This window comes from Pelodiscus sinensis, chromosome 18 (assembly GCF_052426305.1).
Source record: "Pelodiscus sinensis isolate ZL-2025 chromosome 18, ASM5242630v1, whole genome shotgun sequence".
Classification (NCBI taxonomy): Eukaryota; Metazoa; Chordata; order Testudines; family Trionychidae; genus Pelodiscus; species Pelodiscus sinensis.
The window spans coordinates 1911316-1930999 of NC_143069.1; the positions used below are offsets into that span (position 1 = coordinate 1911316).

Genomic DNA, 19684 nt, shown 5'->3' on the forward strand with positions numbered 1-19684 from the left:
GGGGGACGGAGGGGCGTGTGGGGGGTAGATGGGTAGATAGATGGGGGGACGGAGGGGCGTGTGGGGGGTAGATGGGTAGATAGATGGGGGGACGGAGGGGCGTGTGGGGGGTAGATGGGTAGATAGATGGGGGGACGGAGGGGCGTGTGGGGGGTAGATGGGTAGATAGATGGGGGGACGGAGGGGCGTGTGGGGGGTAGATGGGTAGATAGATGGAGGGACGGAGGGGCGTGTGGGGAGACAGATGGGTAGATGGAGGGAGGGACGGAGGGGCGTGTGGGGGGTAGATGGGTAGATAGATGGAGGGACGGAGGGGCGTGTGGGGGGTAGATGGGTAGATAGATGGAGGGACGGAGGGGCGTGTGGGGGGTAGATGGGTAGATAGATGGGGGGACGGAGGGGCGTGTGGGGGGTAGATGGGTAGATGGAGGGAGGGACGGAGGGGCCTGTGGGGGGTAGATGGGTAGATAGATGGGGGGACGGAGGGGCGTGTGGGGGGTAGATGGGTAGATAGATGGGGGGACGGAGGGGCGTGTGGGGGGTAGATGGGTAGATAGATGGGGGGACGGAGGGGCGTGTGGGGGGTAGATGGGTAGATAGATGGAGGGACGGAGGGGCGTGTGGGGGGTAGATGGGTAGATAGATGGAGGGACGGAGGGGCGTGTGGGGGGTAGATGGGTAGATGGAGGGAGGGACGGAGGGGCCTGTGGGGGGTAGATGGGTAGATAGATGGGGGGACGGAGGGGCGTGTGGGGGGTAGATGGGTAGATAGATGGAGGGACGGAGGGGCGTGTGGGGGGTAGATGGGTAGATAGATGGAGGGACGGAGGGGCGTGTGGGGGGTAGATGGGTAGATAGATGGAGGGACGGAGGGGCGTGTGGGGGGTAGATGGGTAGATAGATGGAGGGACGGAGGGGCGTATGGGGGGTAGATGGGTAGATAGATGGAGGGACGGAGGGGCGTGTGGGGGGTAGATGGGTAGATAGATGGAGGGACGGAGGGGCGTGTGGGGGGTAGATGGGTAGATAGATGGAGGGAGGGACGGAGGGGCCTGTGGGGGGTAGATGGGTAGATAGATGGGGGGACGGAGGGGCGTGTGGGGGGTAGATGGGTAGATAGATGGGGGGACGGAGGGGCGTGTGGGGGGTAGATGGGTAGATAGATGGGGGGACGGAGGGGCGTGTGGGGGGTAGATGGGTAGATAGATGGAGGGACGGAGGGGCGTATGGGGGTAGATGGGTAGATAGATGGGGGGACGGAGGGGCGTGTGGGGGGTAGATGGGTAGATAGATGGAGGGACGGAGGGGCGTATGGGGGGTAGATGGGTAGATAGATGGGGGGACGGAGGGGCGTGTGGGGGGTAGATGGGTAGATAGATGGGGGGACGGAGGGGCGTGTGGGGGGTAGATGGGTAGATAGATGGAGGGACGGAGGGGCGTATGGGGGGTAGATGGGTAGATAGATGGAGGGACGGAGGGGCGTATGGGGGGTAGATGGGTAGATAGATGGGGGGACGGAGGGGCGTGTGGGGGGTAGATGGGTAGATAGATGGGGGGACGGAGGGGCCTGTGGAGAGACAGATGGGTAGATAGATGGGGGGACGGAGGGGCGTGTGGGGGGTAGATGGGTAGATAGATGGAGGGACGGAGGGGCGTGTGGGGGGTAGATGGGTAGATAGATGGAGGGACGGAGGGGCGTGTAGGGGGTAGATGGGTAGATAGATGGGGGGATGGAGGGGCGTGTGGGGGGTAGATGGGTAGATAGATGGGGGGACGGAGGGGCCTGTGGAGAGACAGATGGGTAGATAGGCGGAAGGAGGGATGGACGGGTGGACGGAAGGCGGGCGGTGCGGGGACAGCTGGCTGGCTACCGGCCAGAGGCGCTCTGGGGACGGCTGGGTGGGAGGAGCTCGGGACCCCACGGGGGCGGGACGCGGGTTACTGCCCCCAGCCAAGGCAGAAGTGGGTGGGGCGGGTGGCTGCTCACCCCCCAGCAGGGGGCCCCTTGCCGGGCTGCTAGGCGGCACCGGCGCTGGACGGCCGCTCGGGGCGGCGCTAGAACACGGCCCGTCGCTGCCCTGCGTTGCCGGGGCCCTCACTCGCCCGGGGGCGTTTCCGACCGGTGGGGCCCGGGCACTGACCAAGCTGCGGCGTTGCGCAGGGCCTGGGTGGGGCCGGCCGTGTGCCCCCCTGCCCTGTCGAGGGGCCTGCGCCCCAAGGCCCGGCAGCGGCGTCAGACGAGAGTTTCTAGCCCCAGTTCCGCAGCTGTCGGCCCCGTGGCCCCCCGGGGTCCGGCCTCACGTTGTACTTCCCCCTCGGCCTCCTGCTGGGCTCCAGCCTCGCCCGCCTCAGGTCTGTGCCTTTGGAGAGACCGGACGCAACACGCCCTGCCCCCAGCCCCAGAGATAAACACTCCAGAGCCAGGCTAAACATGCCGGAGCCAGGCCGGACACACTCCAGAGCCAGCCTAGACACTCCGGAGCCAGGCTGGACACACTCTGGAGCCAGCCTAGACACTCCGGAGCCAGGCTGGACACACTCCGGAGCCAGCCTAGACACTCCGGAGCCAGGCTACACAATCCGGAGCCAGGCTGAACACTCCAGAGCCAGGCTGGACACGCTCCGGAGCCAGGCTGGACACGCTCCGGAGCCAGGCTGGACACGCTCCGGAGCCAGGCTGGACACGCTCCGGAGCCAGGCTGGACACACTCCGGAGCCAGCCTAGACACTCCGGAGCCAGGCTGGACACACTCCGGAGCCAGGCTGGACACACTCCAGAGCCAGGCTGGACACACTCCGGAGCCAGGCTGGACACGCTCCGGAGCCAGGCTGGACACGCTCCGGAGCCAGGCTGGACACACTCCAGAGCCAGGCTGGACACACTCCAGAGCCAGAGATCTTCCAACGCACATCTCCCCGGCACCAAAGGCATCCCCAACCAAGGAGTTAATGATTGGGCAGTACCAGCAGTGTTTGCCCAAGGGGTTATGCAAGGCAGGAGGCAGGGCCCAACCCGCCCGGGAGGAGATATATAGCGGAGCCGGCCAGGCTCTCTGGCGACAGGCGAGTGTCTCCGTGCACCATGGAGCTGGCCGGAGCCATCACCATCTTCCTGGGCATCTACTTGTCTTGCCTCCTGGTCATCTCGACCTGGAGGAAACACTCGCGCTACAAGAACCTGCCGCCCGGGCCCACCCCCCTCCCGCTGATCGGGAACTTCCTGCAGATCAAGATGGGGGACACCCTCAAGTCCCTGGAGAGGGTGAGTCCCGGCCACCGGGGACCAGGGACACTGGGGGGGGGGGTCCGAATTGCCAGGGGGGGCCAGGGCCAGCGAGGGGGAGGCCGGGTGGGGGAGGACTGGCTGGATGTTTTGCAAAGGGCCTCGAGCGAGTCCAACTCGGCACAAACCGTGGGGGCCAGAGAGAGCGGCCCCCCTCCAGGGCGGGGCCACGGGGTCCCTGTGGGGGGCTGCCCGAAAACAGCCGCTCAGTGTGTGGCCCAGCAAGGTCCCCCCAGGAATCTTACGTGCTAGGAAAGGGGCGGAGAAGACCCCGCACGGCCACCCCCTGTCACCAGCCCCGCATGGCCACCCCCTGCCACCCGCCCCGCACGGCCACCCCCTGCCACCAGCCCCACATGGCCACCCCCTGCCTCCGGCCCTGCACGGCCACCCCCTGCCACCAGCCCCGCACGGCCACCCCCTGCCTCCGGCCCTGCCAGGCCCCCGGCCCCGCACGGCCACCCCCTGTCGCCAACCCCGCACGGCCACCCCCTGTCGCCAGCCCCGCACGGCCACCCCCTGCCCTCAGCCCCGCACGGCCACCCCCTGCCCCCGGCCCCGCACGGCCACCCCCTGTCGCCAGCCCCACACGGCCACCCCCTGCCCCCGGCCCCACACGGCCACCCCCTGCCTCCGGCCCTGCACGGCCACCCCCTGCCACCCGCCCTGCACGGCCACCCCCTGCCACCAGCCCCTCATGGCCACCCCCTGCCACCCGCCCTGCACGGCCACCCCCTGCCACCAGCCCCGCACGGCCACCCCCTGCCTCCGGCCCTGCACGGCCACCCCCTGTCGCCAACCCCGCACGGCCACCCCCTGCCACCCGCCCTGCACGGCCACCCCCTGCCACCAGCCCCACATGGCCACCCCCTGCCTCCGGCCCTGCACGGCCACCCCCTGCCACCAGCCCCACATGGCCACCCCCTGTCGCCAACCCCGCACGGCCACCCCCTGCCACCCGCCCTGCACGGCCACCCCCTGCCACCAGCCCCACATGGCCACCCCCTGCCCCCGGCCCCACAGCCCCAGCACAGCCACCCCCTGCCTCCGGCCCCGCACGGCCACCCCCTGTCGCCAACCCCGCACGGCCACCCCCTGCCCCCGGCCCCTCATGGCCACCCCCTGCCCCCAGCCCCGCACGGCCACCCCCTGCCGCCAACCCCGCACGGCCACCCCCTGCCTCCGGCCCCGCACGGCCACCCCCTGTCGCCAACCCCGCACGGCCACCCCCTGCCCCCGGCCCCTCATGGCCACCCCCTGCCCCCAGCCCCGCACGGCCAGCCGCTACCTCCGGCCCTGCACGGCCACCCCCTGCCACCAGCCCCGCACGGCCACCCCCTGCCTCCGGCCCTGCACGGCCACCCCCTGTCGCCAACCCCGCACGGCCACCCCCTGCCACCAGCCCCGCACGGCCACCCCCTGCCTCCGGCCCTGCACGGCCACCCCCTGTCGCCAACCCCGCACGGCCACCCCCTGCCACCGGCCCTGCACGGCCACCCCCTGCCACCAGCCCCACATGGCCACCCCCTGCCCCCGGCCCTGCACGGCCACCCCCTGCCTCCGGCCCCGCACGGCCACCCCCTGTCGCCAACCCCGCACGGCCACCCCCTGCCTCCGGCCCTGCACGGCCACCCCCTGCCACCAGCCCCGCACGGCCACCCCCTGCCTCCGGCCCTGCACGGCCACCCCCTGTCGCCAACCCCGCACGGCCACCCCCTGCCCTCAGCCCCGCATGGCCACCCCCTGCCCCCGGCCCCTCATGGCCACCCCCTGCCCCCGGCCCTGCACGGCCACCCCCTGCCACCAGCCCCGCACGGCCACCCCCTGCCTCCGGCCCTGCACGGCCACCCCCTGTCGCCAACCCCGCACGGCCACCCCCTGCCACCCGCCCTGCACGGCCACCCCCTGCCCCCGGCCCCTCATGGCCACCCCCTGCCCCCAGCCCCGCACGGCCAGCCGCTACCTCCGGCCCTGCACGGCCACCCCCTGCCCCCGGCCCCGCACGGCCACCCCCTGCCTCCAGCCCTGCACGGCCACCCCCTGCCCCCGGCCCCGCACGGCCACCCCCTGTCGCCAACCCCGCACGGCCACCCCCTGCCTCCGGCCCCGCACGGCCACCCCCTGTCGCCAACCCCACACAGCCACCCCCTGCCCCCAGCCCCGCATGGCCACCCCCTGTCGCCAACCCCGCACGGCCACCCCCTGCCCCCGGCCCCTCATGGCCACCCCCTGCCTCCGGCCCCGCACGGCCACCCCCTGCCCCCGGCCCCGCACGGCCACCCCCTGTCGCCAACCCCGCACGGCCATCCCCTGCCACCCGCCCCGCACGGCCACCCCCTGTCGCCAACCCCGCACGGCCACCCCCTGCCCCCGGCCCCTCATGGCCACCCCCTGCCCCCAGCCCCGCACGGCCAGCCGCTACCTCCGGCCCTGCTCTGCCACCCCCTGCCGCTGGTCCTGGGGCACCGCTCCCCCCGTGGGTGTTGCTGGGCTAAACATGGCTCCCCGTGGACTTCGCGCGCCTGGACCTTGGAGCAGTGGCTGGGGCAGGTCCAACCCCGCCTGGGACTCTGAGGCACCGAGCATCGCGCCCGCCCCAGGCTCCCACCCACGGCATGGCCAGGGCGTTCCCAGGAGGGGGGCGAAGGCCAGCCCTGTCGCGCACACGCTGCCGAGAGCCGCCCGTCCCCGGGCGATCCCTGGCTGGGACATCCCTGGCGTTACTGCCAGAGAGCGGGTCTGGGGCCGGCTACTGGGGGGGACGATTGTCTTGGGAGGTCTGTCTGTCTGTCTGTCCCCCTGGGCACAGGCCAGTTAGCTCTCCTTCCATACCCTGTTCACCTCCCCTCTGCCTGTCCCTGCGCACCCCGTCCATCTACCTGTCTCTGAACACCCCATCCGTCTGCCTGTCTGCCTTTCCCTGGACACCCCGTGTGTCTGTCTGCCAACCCCCACGCACCCCTTCCGTCTGCCTATCCCCCTACACCCTGTGTGTCTGTCTGCCAACCCCCACACATCCCGTCTGTCTGCCTATCCCCCTACACCCTGTGTGTCTGTCTGCCAACCCCCACGCACCCCTTCCGTCTGTCTATCCCCCTACACCCTGTGTGTCTGTCTGCCAACCCCCATGCACCCCTTCCGTCTGCCTATCCCCCTACACCCTGTGTGTCTGTCTGCCAACCCCCACGCACCCCGTCCGTCTGCCTATCCCCCTACACCCTGTGTGTCTGTCTGCAAACCCCCACGCACCCCTTCCATCTGCCTATCCCCCTACACCCTGTGTGTCTGTCTGCCAACCCCCACGCACCCCTTCCGTCTGCCTATCCCCCTACACCCTGTGTGTCTGTCTGCAAACCCCCACGCACCCCGTCCGTCTGCCTATCCCCCTACACCCTGTGTGTCTGTCTGCCAACCCCCACGCACCCCTTCTGTCTGCCTATCCCCCTACATCCTGTGTGTCTGTCTGCCAACCCCCACGCACCCCTTCTGTCTGCCTATCCCCCTACATCCTGTGTGTCTGTCTGCCAACCCCCACGCACCCCGTCCGTCTGCCTATCCCCCTACACCCTGTGTGTCTGTCTGCCAACCCCCACGCACCCCGTCCGTCTGCCTATCCCCCTACACCCTGTGTGTCTGTCTGCCAACCCCCACGCACGCCGTCCATCTGCCTACCTCCTTACACCCCGTCTGTCTGCCTGTTTGCCTACCCCCGCACACCCTAACCCTCTGTCTGTCTGTCTACCCCCATGTACCCCATCCGTCTGTCCGCCTGTTCTCATGTGCCTTGTCTGTCTATCTGTCCACATATCTCCATACACCATGTCTGCCTGTCTGTCTACCCCACGCACCCTGTCTTTCTGCCTACCCCTACGCACCACATCTGTCTGCCTGTCTGCCTAGCCCTGTACACCCCATCCGTCTGTCTGCCTATTCACATATCTCCATACACTGCGTTTGCCTGTCTGCCTGTGACGGCGAGTCGGGGTCCCTCCGATCCTGCACCCCCGTAGCAGCAAGAACAGACTCTACCAGCCGGTAGAACAGGGAGGGTTTATTGCTTCTCCCGGATACAGCCCAGCACAGACGTGATGTGTCTACAGGAGTCTGGGCCAGGATGCCTCAGACCCCTTGAGATGGGGCCCTGGGCCCCTAGATTCCAGCCCCCTCCTTAGACTGTCTCCTTCATGCCCAAGACAGATTCTTCCCCCGAAAACACTCACTTCCTAGTTCCCTCGCTGCCCTCAACCGGTCAGACCGGTTGGGTCTTAGGCAGCCCACCTGCTGGGCAGTGCTCCGGACACTGGCCAGTAGGGGTCACCCACAGCCCACAACCCAAGCATAGCGACCAGCAAGGTACTGACACTACATCCCACTGCCTAGCCCGTACACTGCATCTGCCTGTTTGTACACCCCGTCTGCCTGTACTCCTACACACTTAGCTAGCGATCAGCTCACCAACGCCTCTGTCTAGTTGTGCATCAATCGCCGGAGGTACCCGCCTGGCTACTGTGAATCCCATGCAGACCAGGGTCCAAGCCCCTGGTCCTCAAAGGGCTCCCAGCCCCCGGGGACAGAAGGGCGCCCCCTGCTGGTCCTTTGCCGTGTCAACTGCTTGACAACAGAGTTTGCGTTTCCAAGTTTCCCGACTCCTTCCCCGCGGTGTGTCTGTCCAGCGCCTGGCGCGGCTCCAGCGATGTGGGCGTGGGTGCCACTGCAGCACAGACCAGAAAGGGGAATCGCCTGGCAGAGATTGCCAGGGAAAGGTTTCCCACCAGAACACCGTGTTTTCAAGCAAACAAAATTGTTTGTGGCCAGGTCTGCTTCCCTAGAATGGTCCAGTACAGGGCTGGGGCAAGAAACCCAACGTTTCAAAGGTTGGGTTTCCAGAACGTCCCCCCCAGACTCACAAGAGCACAAGCACACACAGCTTTCGCGTGTCGGTTTGCAGCCAGTCTGCATGTTTGGCAGCTCTTTTCCCCACAATTCCCCTTCAAGCCCAGAATGTGTCTGGTTTCCGCTCAGCTTCTTGCTGCTTTTTGGCAGGGTTTTTTGGGGGCGGGAGGGGAGGCGGAATTTTTGGGTGCCCAATCCCAGCACAAAGGGTGGGTTTGGGATTCGGCATTTTGCTTGGATTTTCCCCACCCCCCTTTGCTCCCCTGTGCTGTGCAGCTGCGGGACCAGTACGGCCCGGTGTTCACGGTGTATTTCGGGTCCAAGCCCATCGTGGTGCTGTGTGGTCACGAGGCGGTGAAGGAAGCCCTGGTGGACCAGGCGGAGGAGTTCAGCGGCAGAGGCGCCATGCCGACGGTGGAGAAGAACTTTCAGGGCCATGGTGAGACACGAGCATCGTGCACTACACCCCCCCCGCTCCGGAAGGGCTGGGTCCCGGCCGGCCGAAATGCAGAGTTCCACCGACTTCCGTGGGATGCCGCCGCCGGCTCGGGCCACATCGAGCTTTTGTTAACAGGACACCCCTGCCTGTAGGACTTCTTGGGGGTGTGGAAGAAAAAAGAGCCCCCCTCAAAGGTCCCCCCGGCCCAGGTGTACAGCTGGGCATGTTTCATGGTGGGGTCCCCCACAGAGGCCCCCCACCCCAGGTGTACAGCGGGGCATGTTTCATGGTGGGGTCCCCCACAGAGACCCCCCGGCCCAGGTGTACAGCTGGGCATGTTTTTCATGGTGGGGTCCCCCACAGAGGCCCCCCGGCCCAGGTGTACAGCGGTGCATGTTTCACGGGGGGGTCCTCCTTGCACGGCCCTGTGACCCCCTTGAACCTCCAGATTCACCGCCCCAGCTGGCTGACGCAAACCAGCCCCGCGCCCAATTTAACCGTCCGGCACGGTTGGGTTGGTGCATGTGGCACCGCCGGCCGGGGGCGGGGAACTGACCCCTAGCTACTGCGGGAGCCCTTGCCCCGACTCGGTTGCCGTCTTCCTTCCTGGCCTGAAAACGTGCCTCCCCAGGGGTGGTCTTCGCCAACGGGGAGCGGTGGCGCCAGCTGCGCCGGTTCTCCCTCACCGTGCTGCGCAACTTCGGCATGGGGAAGCGGTCCATCGAGGAGCGCATCCGGGAGGAGGCCCAGTACCTGCTGGAGGCCTTTAGAAATACTAAAGGTGACTGCGCCGGGCGCTCCGCCCGCCGGGGGACGTGCTCCCCTGGCAATTGAAATGGGGGGGGAGAGAATTTACAAGGACAGGGTGTGGGAGGCGGTGGGAACTCGGGAAGAGTCCAGAGCACGGGGCGTGGGAGGTGAGAACTCGAGACGAGTCCGGAGCACGGGGCGTGGGAGGCGGTGGGAACTTGAGAAGAGTGAGGAGCACGGGGCGTGGGAGGCGGTGGGAACTCGAGAAGAGTGAGGAGCACGGGGCGTGGGAGGCGGTGGGAACTCGAGAAGAGTCCGGAGCACGGGGCGTGGGAGGCGGTGGGAACTCAAGACGAGTCCGGAGCACGGGGCGTGGGAGGCGGTGGGAACTCGAGACGAGTCCGGAGCATGGGGCGTGGGAGGCGGTGGGAACTCGAGAAGAGTCCGGAGCACGGGGCGTGGGAGGCGGTGGGAACTCGAGACGAGTCCGGAGCAGGGGCCTGGGAGGCGGTGGGAACTCGAGACGAGTCCGGAGCACGGGGCGTGGGAGGCGGTGGGAACTCGAGATGAGTCCGGAGCACGGGGTGTGGGAGGCGGTGGGAACTCGAGACGAGTCCGGAGCACGGGGCGTGGGAGGCGGTGGGAACTCGAGACGAGGCCGGAGCACGGGGCGTGGGAGGCAGTGGGAACTTGAGAAGAGTGAGGAGCACGGGGCGTGGGAGGCGGTGGGAACTCGAGAAGAGTCCAGAGCACAGGGCGTGGGAGGCGGTGGGAACTCGAGAAGAGTCCGGAGCATGGGGCCTCACCCCGAGGGTCTCTTTCCTTCTCCCTTCCATGCTAGCGGAACCGTTTGACCCGACCTACTTCTTGAGCCGGGCTGTGTCCAACGTCATCTGCTCCATCGTCTTTGGCAACCGCTTCGACTACGAAGACAAGGAATTCCTGTCGCTGCTGCAGATGATGAACGAAAGCTTTCGGGAGATCAGCACGCCCTGGTCCCAGGTATGTTCCGCTCAAGACAAAACCCTGGGGATTTTCACTGCACGTGGGTGACTGTAGAGAACTGTGCTGAGGCACCAGAGCAAATACAGAGTAATTCTAGGGACTTCAGTGAAGGTACTCCAGAGTCACACTGACTTGACTCCAGATTCATAAAGGCTTGACTCCGGATTCACACCGGCGTGACTCGGGATTCATATGGGCGTGACTCCAGTTTCACACTGAATTGGCACTGGCGTGACTCTGGATTCACACTGGTGTGACTCCGGATTCACACCAGCCAGACTGGCAGTCTGGCTCTGGGGATGCACCAAAGGTGTTCTCTGTGCGTCCCGTTTCTCTCTCCAGTTCTATGACATGTATTCGAGTTTCCTCAAATATTTCCCCGGCCCGCACACGAAAATCTACCACATCCTGGAAGACATGCGGAAGTTTATCGCGAAGCGAGTGAAGCAGAACCAAGCAACGCTGGATTCCAGTTCCCCCCGGGATTTTATCGACTGCTTCCTGATCCAGATGGAAAAGGTGGGGCGCCGGGGGGCTGGGAGCCGGGGCCGGGCTGGGGTGAGGTCTGAACAGACAGAGCCCGGGACCCCCCCGAGGCATGCTCATGAGAACCCCGCAACCGCAGCAGCGGGTCTGAGCGACGCGGTGGAAATGCCCCGGCTGATCTTTCGATTTTCTCCCCTGCAAGGAAAAGCAAAACCCGGCCAGCGAATTTAACATCAAGAACCTGGAACTCACCACACTCAACCTGTTCTTCGCCGGGACCGAGACGGTCAGCTCCACCCTGAGATACGGCTTCCTGCTGCTGATGAAACACCCCGACGTCCTAGGTAACCACGGCCAGCGAACGGAGCCCCAGGGTCCCACCCGGTGAGACGTGCCCTGTGGGGAGAGCCGGAAAAAGGCTGGTGCCCTGCGTTCGGGGCGTCTCCACCGCCTGTGTGACAGACCGGGCTGTGTCCGCTCAGGGCGAATTGCTCAAATCCGGGGCTCCTTACAGCCCCAGACTGGCGACCTCTCCACACAGGCCACACACCAGTCCCACAGAGCGCTTCAGCTGCCTGCCTGAAGCCTCACGAGCAAAACCCCCCTGACACCCCAGCAATATCCGTGCCCCAGATGGCCCCGGGCCTCATACACAGGTGGGGGGTCCTAGCACCCAATCCCACCTACCCCGAACAAGTTCTGTCCGGTTCCAAGAAACCAGCCACAGATCCCTGGTCAATTTACCCTCTGGACCTTACCCACAAATCATGCTGGGCCAATCCTCTAGCATCTAACATCTACAAGAAAGAAAAGCCTGAGAGTGAGGTTGTTAAAGGATAGTACGTTACATGCACCGAATCTCCCAGTTCTCGATGCAGGCTCTAGCAGAGATGTTACAGCTGCTGGTTTAAAAGTCCTTGTTGCACATCCTAGAATCAGGATGGGTCCACGGGTCTTTCTGGCTCTTCGATCCCTGCACTGCTGCCTCTGGGATGAAGTGCTGAGCTGAGAACCAAGATGGAATCCCCCACATGGCCTATTTATCCCTCCTTCCTGCTCTCTTCTTGGCTGCAGCAGGTCACCTGGCCCACGGCTTATTCCTGTGCCCCTGCTGGTAGCCATTAGGTCTGAGTCAGCCCTCATCCCGAGGTGTGTCCTTGGCCCATTGAGAGCCATTGTCCCACAGGGCCTCGCTGATTAGCATGTCCATAGGCCGGGCCCTGCCGAATGCTCAGCCACATGCAGGGAATATTCAGTGTCCATACAAGTCCATGCTTATAATTGCACACACAGACATTCTACACACACATGACCAGCGTACACAGGATCAGCAGACAGGGGGCTTCTATTCAACACCCCACATGGCCCCCCTTTATACTATTTTCTGGGGCCAACACCCCCACCTATGGGTGCAGCAGCGATCTGGCTGCTCCCCTCAGAATGCGGTAACGTGACAGGCTGCTGAGCCCAGAGCCGGGCAGAGCGAGACCGGGACTCCCTTCGGAAGGCTGGAATTGAGCCCAGAGCGTTTGGGACTCTGCTAGGATTTTAGTCCTCCTCTCTGTGGCCACTGGAGCCGGGCGACAAGGGTCTCGTGGACGCCGGCCGGGCGGGGCTGGCCATCCCCGTCTCCTGTGCAGCGCCTCTCATCGGCCGCGCCCCAAGGGCTTGGCACAGGAGGCCAGTGCCCTTATAGGGAAACTGAGGCATGGGGTGGGGGAAGTGGGAAGAGGCGCGGGGCGGGGAAGGGGGATTTCCAAGCCGCGTGCGGCCCGGCGGGGTGAGCTCTGGCGGTGTCGTGGGCAGGGAAGCTGCAGGAGGAGATCGAGCAGGTGATCGGGCGGAACCGCACCCCGGCCATCGAGGACCGGAGCCAGATGCCCTACACCGACGCCGTCATCCACGAGATCCAGCGGGTCAGCGACTTGATCCCCATGGACGTGCCCCACCTCGTGACCCGGGACACCCAGTTCAGAGGCTACACCATCCCCGAGGTGGGCGGTGCGCAGGGGGGCGGAGGGTGGGGGTTGGGGGTACAGGGGGTGGAGGATGGGGGTGTGTGGGGGGGGTGGAGGGGGGGTTGCGGGTACAGGGGGTGGAGGATGGGGGTGTGCAGGAGGGGCGGAGGGTGAGGGTGTGTGGGGGGGTGGAGGGGGGTTGCGGGTACAGGGGGCAGAGGATGGGGGTGTGCAGGAGGGGTGGAGGGTGGGGGTTGGGGGCACAGGGGGTGCGGAGGGTGGGGGTTGGAGGCACGGGGGGTGGAGGATGGGGGTGTGCAGGAGGGGCGGAGGGTGTGTGTGTGTGGGGGGGATAGAGGGGGGTTGCGGGTACAGGGGGTGGAGGATGGGGGTGTGCGGGAGGGGCGGAGGGTGGGGGTTGGGGGCACGGGGGGCGGAGGTTGGGGGTGTGCGGGGGTGCGGAGGGTGGGGGTTGGGGCACGGGGGGTGGAGGATGGGGGTGTGCGGGAGGGGTGGAGGGTGGGGTTTGGGGGTATGGGGGGCGGAGGATGGGGGTGTGCAGGGGGGCGGAGGGTGGGGGTTGGGGGCACGGGGGGCGGAGGAGGGGGGTGTGCGGGGGGCGGAGGGTGGGGGTTGGGGGCACGGGGGGGCGGAGGTTGGGGGCACGGGGGGCGGAGGTTGGGGGTGTGCGGGGGGGCGGAGGGTGGGGGTTGGGGGCACGGGGGGGCGGAGGAGGGGGGTGTGCGGGGGTGCGGAGGGTGGGGGTTGGGGCACGGGGGGTGGAGGAGGGGGGTGTGCGGGGGGGAGGGGGCGGGAAGAGCCCGGGGCAGGTGCAGCTGGTGGGAACAGGCTTGGTGGCGCTGGGGGGCCGGGCAGGGCGGGTGCCAGGGTGCAGGGGGGGGGTGCCCAGGGGGCGGGCCAGGGTGGCTCATGCTCAGCACCTCGCGCTCCCCCCAGGGCACCGAGATCTACCCCATGCTGAGCTCCGTCCTGCACGACCCCAGCAAGTTCCAAAACCCCCAGAGCTTCAACCCCGGCAACTTCCTGACGGAGCAGGGCCGCTTCCGCAAGAACGAGGCCTTCGTGCCCTTCTCCTCAGGTACCCCCGGCGCCCGCCCACCCCGGGCTCTGTCCGTCCGTCCCCGCCCAGCCGCTCCTCAGCCCCATGGCTGGCTGGCTGTCCGGCCGTCTGTCTGTCTGTCCGTCCCCGCCCAGCCGCTCCTCAGCCCCATGGCTGGCTGGCTGTCCGGCCGTCTGTCTGTCTGTCCGTCCGTCCCCGCCCAGCCGCTCCTCAGCCCCATGGCTGGCTGGCTGTCCGGCCGTCTGTCTGTCTGTCCGTCCCCGCCCAGCCGCTCCTCAGCCCCATGGCTGGCTGGCTCTCCGGCCGTCTGTCTGTCCGTCTGTCCCCGCGCTCAGCCACTCCTCAGCCACAGGGCTCTGTCTGCCTGTCTCTCCGTCCATCTTTGTGCGGCTGCTCCTCAGCCACGTCTGTCTGTCCCAGCGCGGCCACTCCTCAGCCACGAAGCTGTCTGTCTGTCCATCTGTCCCCGTGCCTTGCCACTCCTAAGCCACGTGGCTCTGTCTGTCCGTCCGTCCCCTCGTGTGGCCTCTCCTAAGCCACGTGGCTGTCTGTCCGTCCATCCCCTCGTGTGGCCACTCCTAAGCCATGTGGCTCTGTCTGTCCGTCCGTCCCCTCGTGTGGCCACTCCTAAGCCACGTGGCTGTCTGTCCGTCCGTCCCCTCGTGTGGCCACTCCTAAGCCACATGGCTCTGTCAGTCTGTCCGTCCGTCCCCTCATGTGGCCACTCCTAAGCCACATGGCTGTCTGTCAGTCTGTCCGTCCGTCCCCTCGTGCACTGCAGCCCCTAACCCACACTCCTGGTCCGTCTGTCTGTCCCCCCACGCCCCTCCACCTTGCCAGTCCTGCTCTGTCTCGGTCTGGTCCCCCACAGGCGCTGGGACCCCGATAACGCTGCCCAGCTCGACTCCTGTCCCCTCGAGCCGGGGAGCCGCCCGCCTGTGCCCCGCCTGCTCCGCGCAAGAGCCGCCCCCCCCGGCAGGTGCCCTCCTTGGCCAGGTGTGGCTCACCCCCCCACACTGTCCCCGCAGGGAAGCGGATCTGCCTGGGCGAGGCGCTGGCCCGCATGGAGCTCTTCCTCTTCCTCACCACCATCCTGCAGCGCTTCGCCCTGACGCCCCTGCAGCCCCCGGAGCAGATCGACACCACGCCCCAGGAGAGCGGCTTTGCCAAGATCCCCCCCTTCTACCAGCTCCGCATGGTCCCGTGCTGACGGGCGCCCCGTCCCCCTGCGCTTGCTTCGCCGTCGCTTCCAGTCCCCCGTCCTGCACCGCCCGGGAGAGCAGGGAAGAGCCCGGCCCCTCAACCGCCCCACAGCCTGGGCACGGGGGGAGTTCAGGGCCCTCCCGTCTGTTCCACGCTGGGGCGCCTCGGGGCCAGGCCGGCAGGGGTGTGACCCCACCGCTCAGAGCGCCTCCTTGCTCACAGCAGTGCGAGCGCTAGCAAGAGCCGGGGCCGGGCCCTCCCCCAGCCCACGGAGCAGGGATCTTGTGTCAGCGCAGGCCACACTCAACGGCTCTGTGGTTTGGGGGCTGGGTGGGAGGGGGACGTGCGAAATCCACCCACCTGGGTGCAGGAAAACATCTGTCCCGTGGCCGGCACGCTCAGTGCCCGCATGGCAGATGGCATGTGCCTGCCAACTCCTACACTGCCCCGCTTGCGCCTGCCATGTTCCCTTGAATTTTTCCACCCCTGTGCGGAATAAATTTTGTGCAGCGCACCGGGGCATGTGTGGATGTGCACCACCCATAGGAACACACGCTGCCGGCTGTGAGCTCTGCTAATCAGCTGGGTGGCCCTGACTCTCTCCTGGGTGGCCCCCCAAGGACTCAGCCCACAGGCCCCACTGCTAGCAGGGGCCCCGTTGTCCCCACGCTCTTGGCCTGAGAGTTGAACTCCATTTCCACCCACTGCTGGCGCTGGACCCAAGGAGATGCTCCCACGCCAGGGCACCGGCCTGGTCTGGGACGTTGCTGTGACCCCGAGCTGGGCGTGCGGCCCTGCCTGTCTCCTCCCGGGCAAGGCAAGCGGATTTTACGCGGCCTTATTTTTTCATTCGGTCTCCCCCCCCACCTGCTGCTTGCAACTATTTCCGCACTGAGCTGTCTACAGACAATAAAACATGAGCTGGGTGCTCTGGAGAGCAGCTTCGGGTGCTGGCTAGTTCTTGCCTCGCGCTCCGCAGTCGGTGGAGAGCTGGATACGGGGCCGGATCACTGGGGGGTTGGGGGGACCCATTGCTCCACCTGTCCATCCCCCCATCTCTCTGCCTCTGGCCTCAGACACCCCCTCTAGCTAGCTGGGTCTGGGGGGCGCCTGCTTTCCCACTGCCCCTCATGCCCAAACCAGCCCTGTGCACCACGTTCTCCGGGCGTTGCAACATCGAACCCCTCACGGACCCTGAATCACATTTTCCGAGGGGATTTCGAAATGCACCAACTCCCAGATCCCTGTCGAGCCCGGCCCTTTGTTCCTGGGACAATGCCGGTTTATGTAATCGCCCGCAGTGTTTGCCTTCTCCGCGGCCGCCTCCCTCGGGGGCTAAGCCGCTGAGCTGACATGAAGCCCATTCACGTTCGCCGAGGCTTTTCTTCTCCATCCGCGCTCAGGTTTCTCACTTTTCTGCTCCCTCGCCAAGGGCTTGGCGGGCCCCACGCAAACCTGCCCGCCCAGTGCTGGTAAACAGCCACCGTGCCAGCCTGTTATGCAACCACCGGCCCGCCCTGCAGTGTGGACCGGGCTGCAGCAGGTGGAATTTTCCAGCCTCCTGAGAGGGCTCAAGTGCAAACGCGGCAGCCTCACAATGCGGCGCCTGGCCCGACGGGCCCTGATCTCGGCCGGGGTCTGGGTGGCACCAGGACGGATGGGCCCTGATCTCGGCCGGGGTCTGGGTGGCACCAGGACCGATGGGCCCTGATCTCGGCCGGGGTCTGGGTGGCACCAGGACCGATGGGCCCTGATCTCGGCCGGGGTCTGGGTGGCACCAGGATGGACGGGCCCTGATCTCGGCCGGGGTCTGGGTGGCGCCTGGCCCGACGGGCCCTGATCTCGGCCGGGGACTGGGTGGCACCAGGACCGATGGGCCCTGATCTCGGCCGGGGTCTGGGTGGCGCCAGGACCGATGGGCCCTGATCTCGGCCGGGGTCTGGGTGGCACCAGGACCGATGGGCCCTGATCTCGGCCGGGGTCTGGGTGGCGCCAGGACCGATGGGCCCTGATCTCGGCTGGGGTCTGGGTGGCACCAGGACCGAAGGGCCCTGATCTCGGCTGGGGTCTGGGTGGCACCAGGATTGACGGGCCCTGATCTCGGCCGGGGTCTGGGTGGCACCAGGACGGACGGGCCCTGATCTCGGCCGGGGTCTGGGTGGCACCAGGACCGACGGGCCCTGCTCTCGGCCGGGGTCTGGGTGGCACCAGGATTGACGGGCCCTGATCTCGGCCGGGGTCTGGGTGGCACCAGGACGGATGGGCCCTGATCTCGGCCGGGGTCTGGGTGGCACCAGGACCGATGGGCCCTGATCTCGGCCGGGGTCTGGGTGGCACCAGGACGGACGGGCCCTGATCTCGGCCGGGGTCTGGGTGGCTCCAGGACGGACGGGCCCTGATCTCGGCCGGGGTCTGGGTGGCACCAGGACGGACGGGCCCTGATCTCGGCCGGGGTCTGGGTGGCACCAGGACGGACGGGCCCTGATCTCGGCCGGGGTCTGGGTGGCACCAGGACGGACGGGCCCTGATCTCGGCCGGGGTCTGGGTGGCTCCAGGACGGACGGGCCCTGATCTCGGCCGGGGTCTGGGTGGCACCAGGACGGACGGGCCCTGATCTCCGCTGTCACGTTACTGGATTTTGAGGGGAGCAGCCAGATCACTGCTGCACCCTTGAGGGGTGTTGGCCCCTTTGTGCCACTTCTGGGGCCAACAACTGTGACGGACGGGCCGTGTCTGGGCACAGCTGAGGGCGTCCGCTCAGGGCGAATTGCTCAAATCCGGGGCTCCTTACAGCCCCAGACTGGTGACCTCTCCACACAGGCCACAAACCAGTCCCACAGAGCGCTCCAGCAGCCTGCCTGAAGCCTCCCGAGCAAAACCCCTCCGACACCCCAGCAATATCCGTGCCCCAGATGGCCCCAGGCCTCATACACAGGTGGGGGGTCCTAGCACCCAATCCCACCTACCCTGAACAAGTTCTGTCCGGTTCCAAGAAACCAGCCACAGATCCCTGGTCAATTTACCCTCTGGACCTTACCCACAAATCACGCTGGGCCAATCCTTTAGCATCTAACATCTACAAGAAAGAAAAGCCTGAGAGTGAGGTTGTTAAAGGATAGTACGTTACATGCACCGAATCTCCCAGTTCTCCATGCAGGCTCTAGCAGAGATGTTACAGCTGCTGGCCTAAGAGTCCTTGTTGCACATCCTAGGATCAGGATGGGTCCACAGTTCTTTCCGGCTCTTCGATCCCTGCACTGCTGCCTCTGGGATGAAGTGCTGAGCTGAAGACCAAGATGGAGTCGGCCACATGGCCTATTTATCCCTCCTTCCTGGTCTCTTCTTGGCTGCAGCAGGTCACCTGGCCTGTGGCCTATCCCTGTGTTCCCTGCGGAGAGCCAGCCCCGGCTCGCTGCTGCAGCAGACCCCAAGGGCCCCGGGCCCTTCCCCGAGGTGGCTACCTCCGGAAGGGACCGCTCCAGGCCAATGGGGCAGGGGGCAGGGGGCAGGGGGCAGGCAGGAGGAAGGGACTCGCGCGGCACAGGAAGAGGTGGGGGAGGGACGCAGGGTTGCAGCCCCCACCCCAGATTTCTGGGCAGGATCCGACCTGAGCGTGGGCAGCCCCCCCGTGTCCCCCGGCTGCAGCGCGGGCAGGAAGTGGTTAAGCCCCAGGCTGCCTGGTGCACCAGAGCCCAGGGAATCCGTCTGCCGGGGTGTCAGTGAACCCAGCCCAAGAGGTGGCTCAGCAGGGGAAGGGGCCTGGGAGCAGGACCTGGGGGGGGGGGGGCAGCGGGCGAGGAGGGGCTAAGCCCCTGCCCGGGGGGCTGCTGCGGATCCTGCAGGGTGGGGTGCGAACAGGACGGAAACAGCGTCCTCCTGCCACTGCAGAGCTTAGCAGGGAGGTGGAGAATCTTCCCCAGGCCAGTGCAGTGTGGGGCTTTGACACACGCGGGGCCGGAGGACTTGAGCTTGCCCTGGGGGCCAGCCCAGCCAGGGCAGTGGGGGAGGAAGAAGCCGGCCAGCCAGGCTGTTGTGAGCTAAATGATCCGACCCGGGGTGATTCTCCGCCCAGCGCTGGGAGGGGGAGATGTGGGGGGGGGGGGCAGAGGGGCACAGCAGGGGAGGATGGGAAGAGGGGAAGCATGTCAAGGGGGCAGCGGGCAGCCAGGGCTGGCAGGGAACAGGGCGGCGGGGGGAGCTGGCTAAGGGGGGGAGCAGCCGACCCCACACACGGCAGCTTTGCCCCAGAAGCAGCCTTGTGCAGTTACCCCCAACTTCAGCCGGCCTCTGGCGAGCCAGGATCCGGCCGGGAGCAGCTCCCCAGCGTGGCCGGGCGGGGAGGCAAAAACCGGGACAACCGGCCCATTTCTTTCAAGACGCCGAAATGCGGGACGGTCCCTTCCGAAGCAGGACAGCGGGCGGCTCGAGGCTTCCAGCTGGCGGCCGGCGGAGTCGCCCCCGGAGTCAAGTGGCTCCGTCACGCGGATGCCCGGTGTGGCGCTGAACCAGCCCTGCCCCCACGCAGGCCGTGGGCCGGCCACCGGGCCCCGCGCTCGGCGCTGCACAAACCCAGCCGTGAATCCTCG

General features: G+C 66.8%; 1 protein-coding gene across 1 annotated transcript; it reads left to right on the top strand.

Annotated features, from left to right (window-relative positions):
- Nucleotides 1-3041: 3041 nt before the first annotated feature.
- Nucleotides 3042-16038, top strand: LOC142818220 (cytochrome P450 2G1-like). The gene is made up of 9 exons (XM_075915588.2): nucleotides 3042-3262; nucleotides 8453-8615; nucleotides 9247-9396; nucleotides 10207-10367; nucleotides 10713-10889; nucleotides 11059-11200; nucleotides 12663-12850; nucleotides 13772-13913; nucleotides 14924-16038. The coding sequence occupies exons 1-9, from the start codon at nucleotides 3083-3085 to the stop codon at nucleotides 15103-15105; spliced, it is 1485 nt and encodes a 494-aa protein (XP_075771703.2). The 5' UTR covers nucleotides 3042-3082; the 3' UTR covers nucleotides 15106-16038.
- Nucleotides 16039-19684: the final 3646 nt, after the last annotated feature.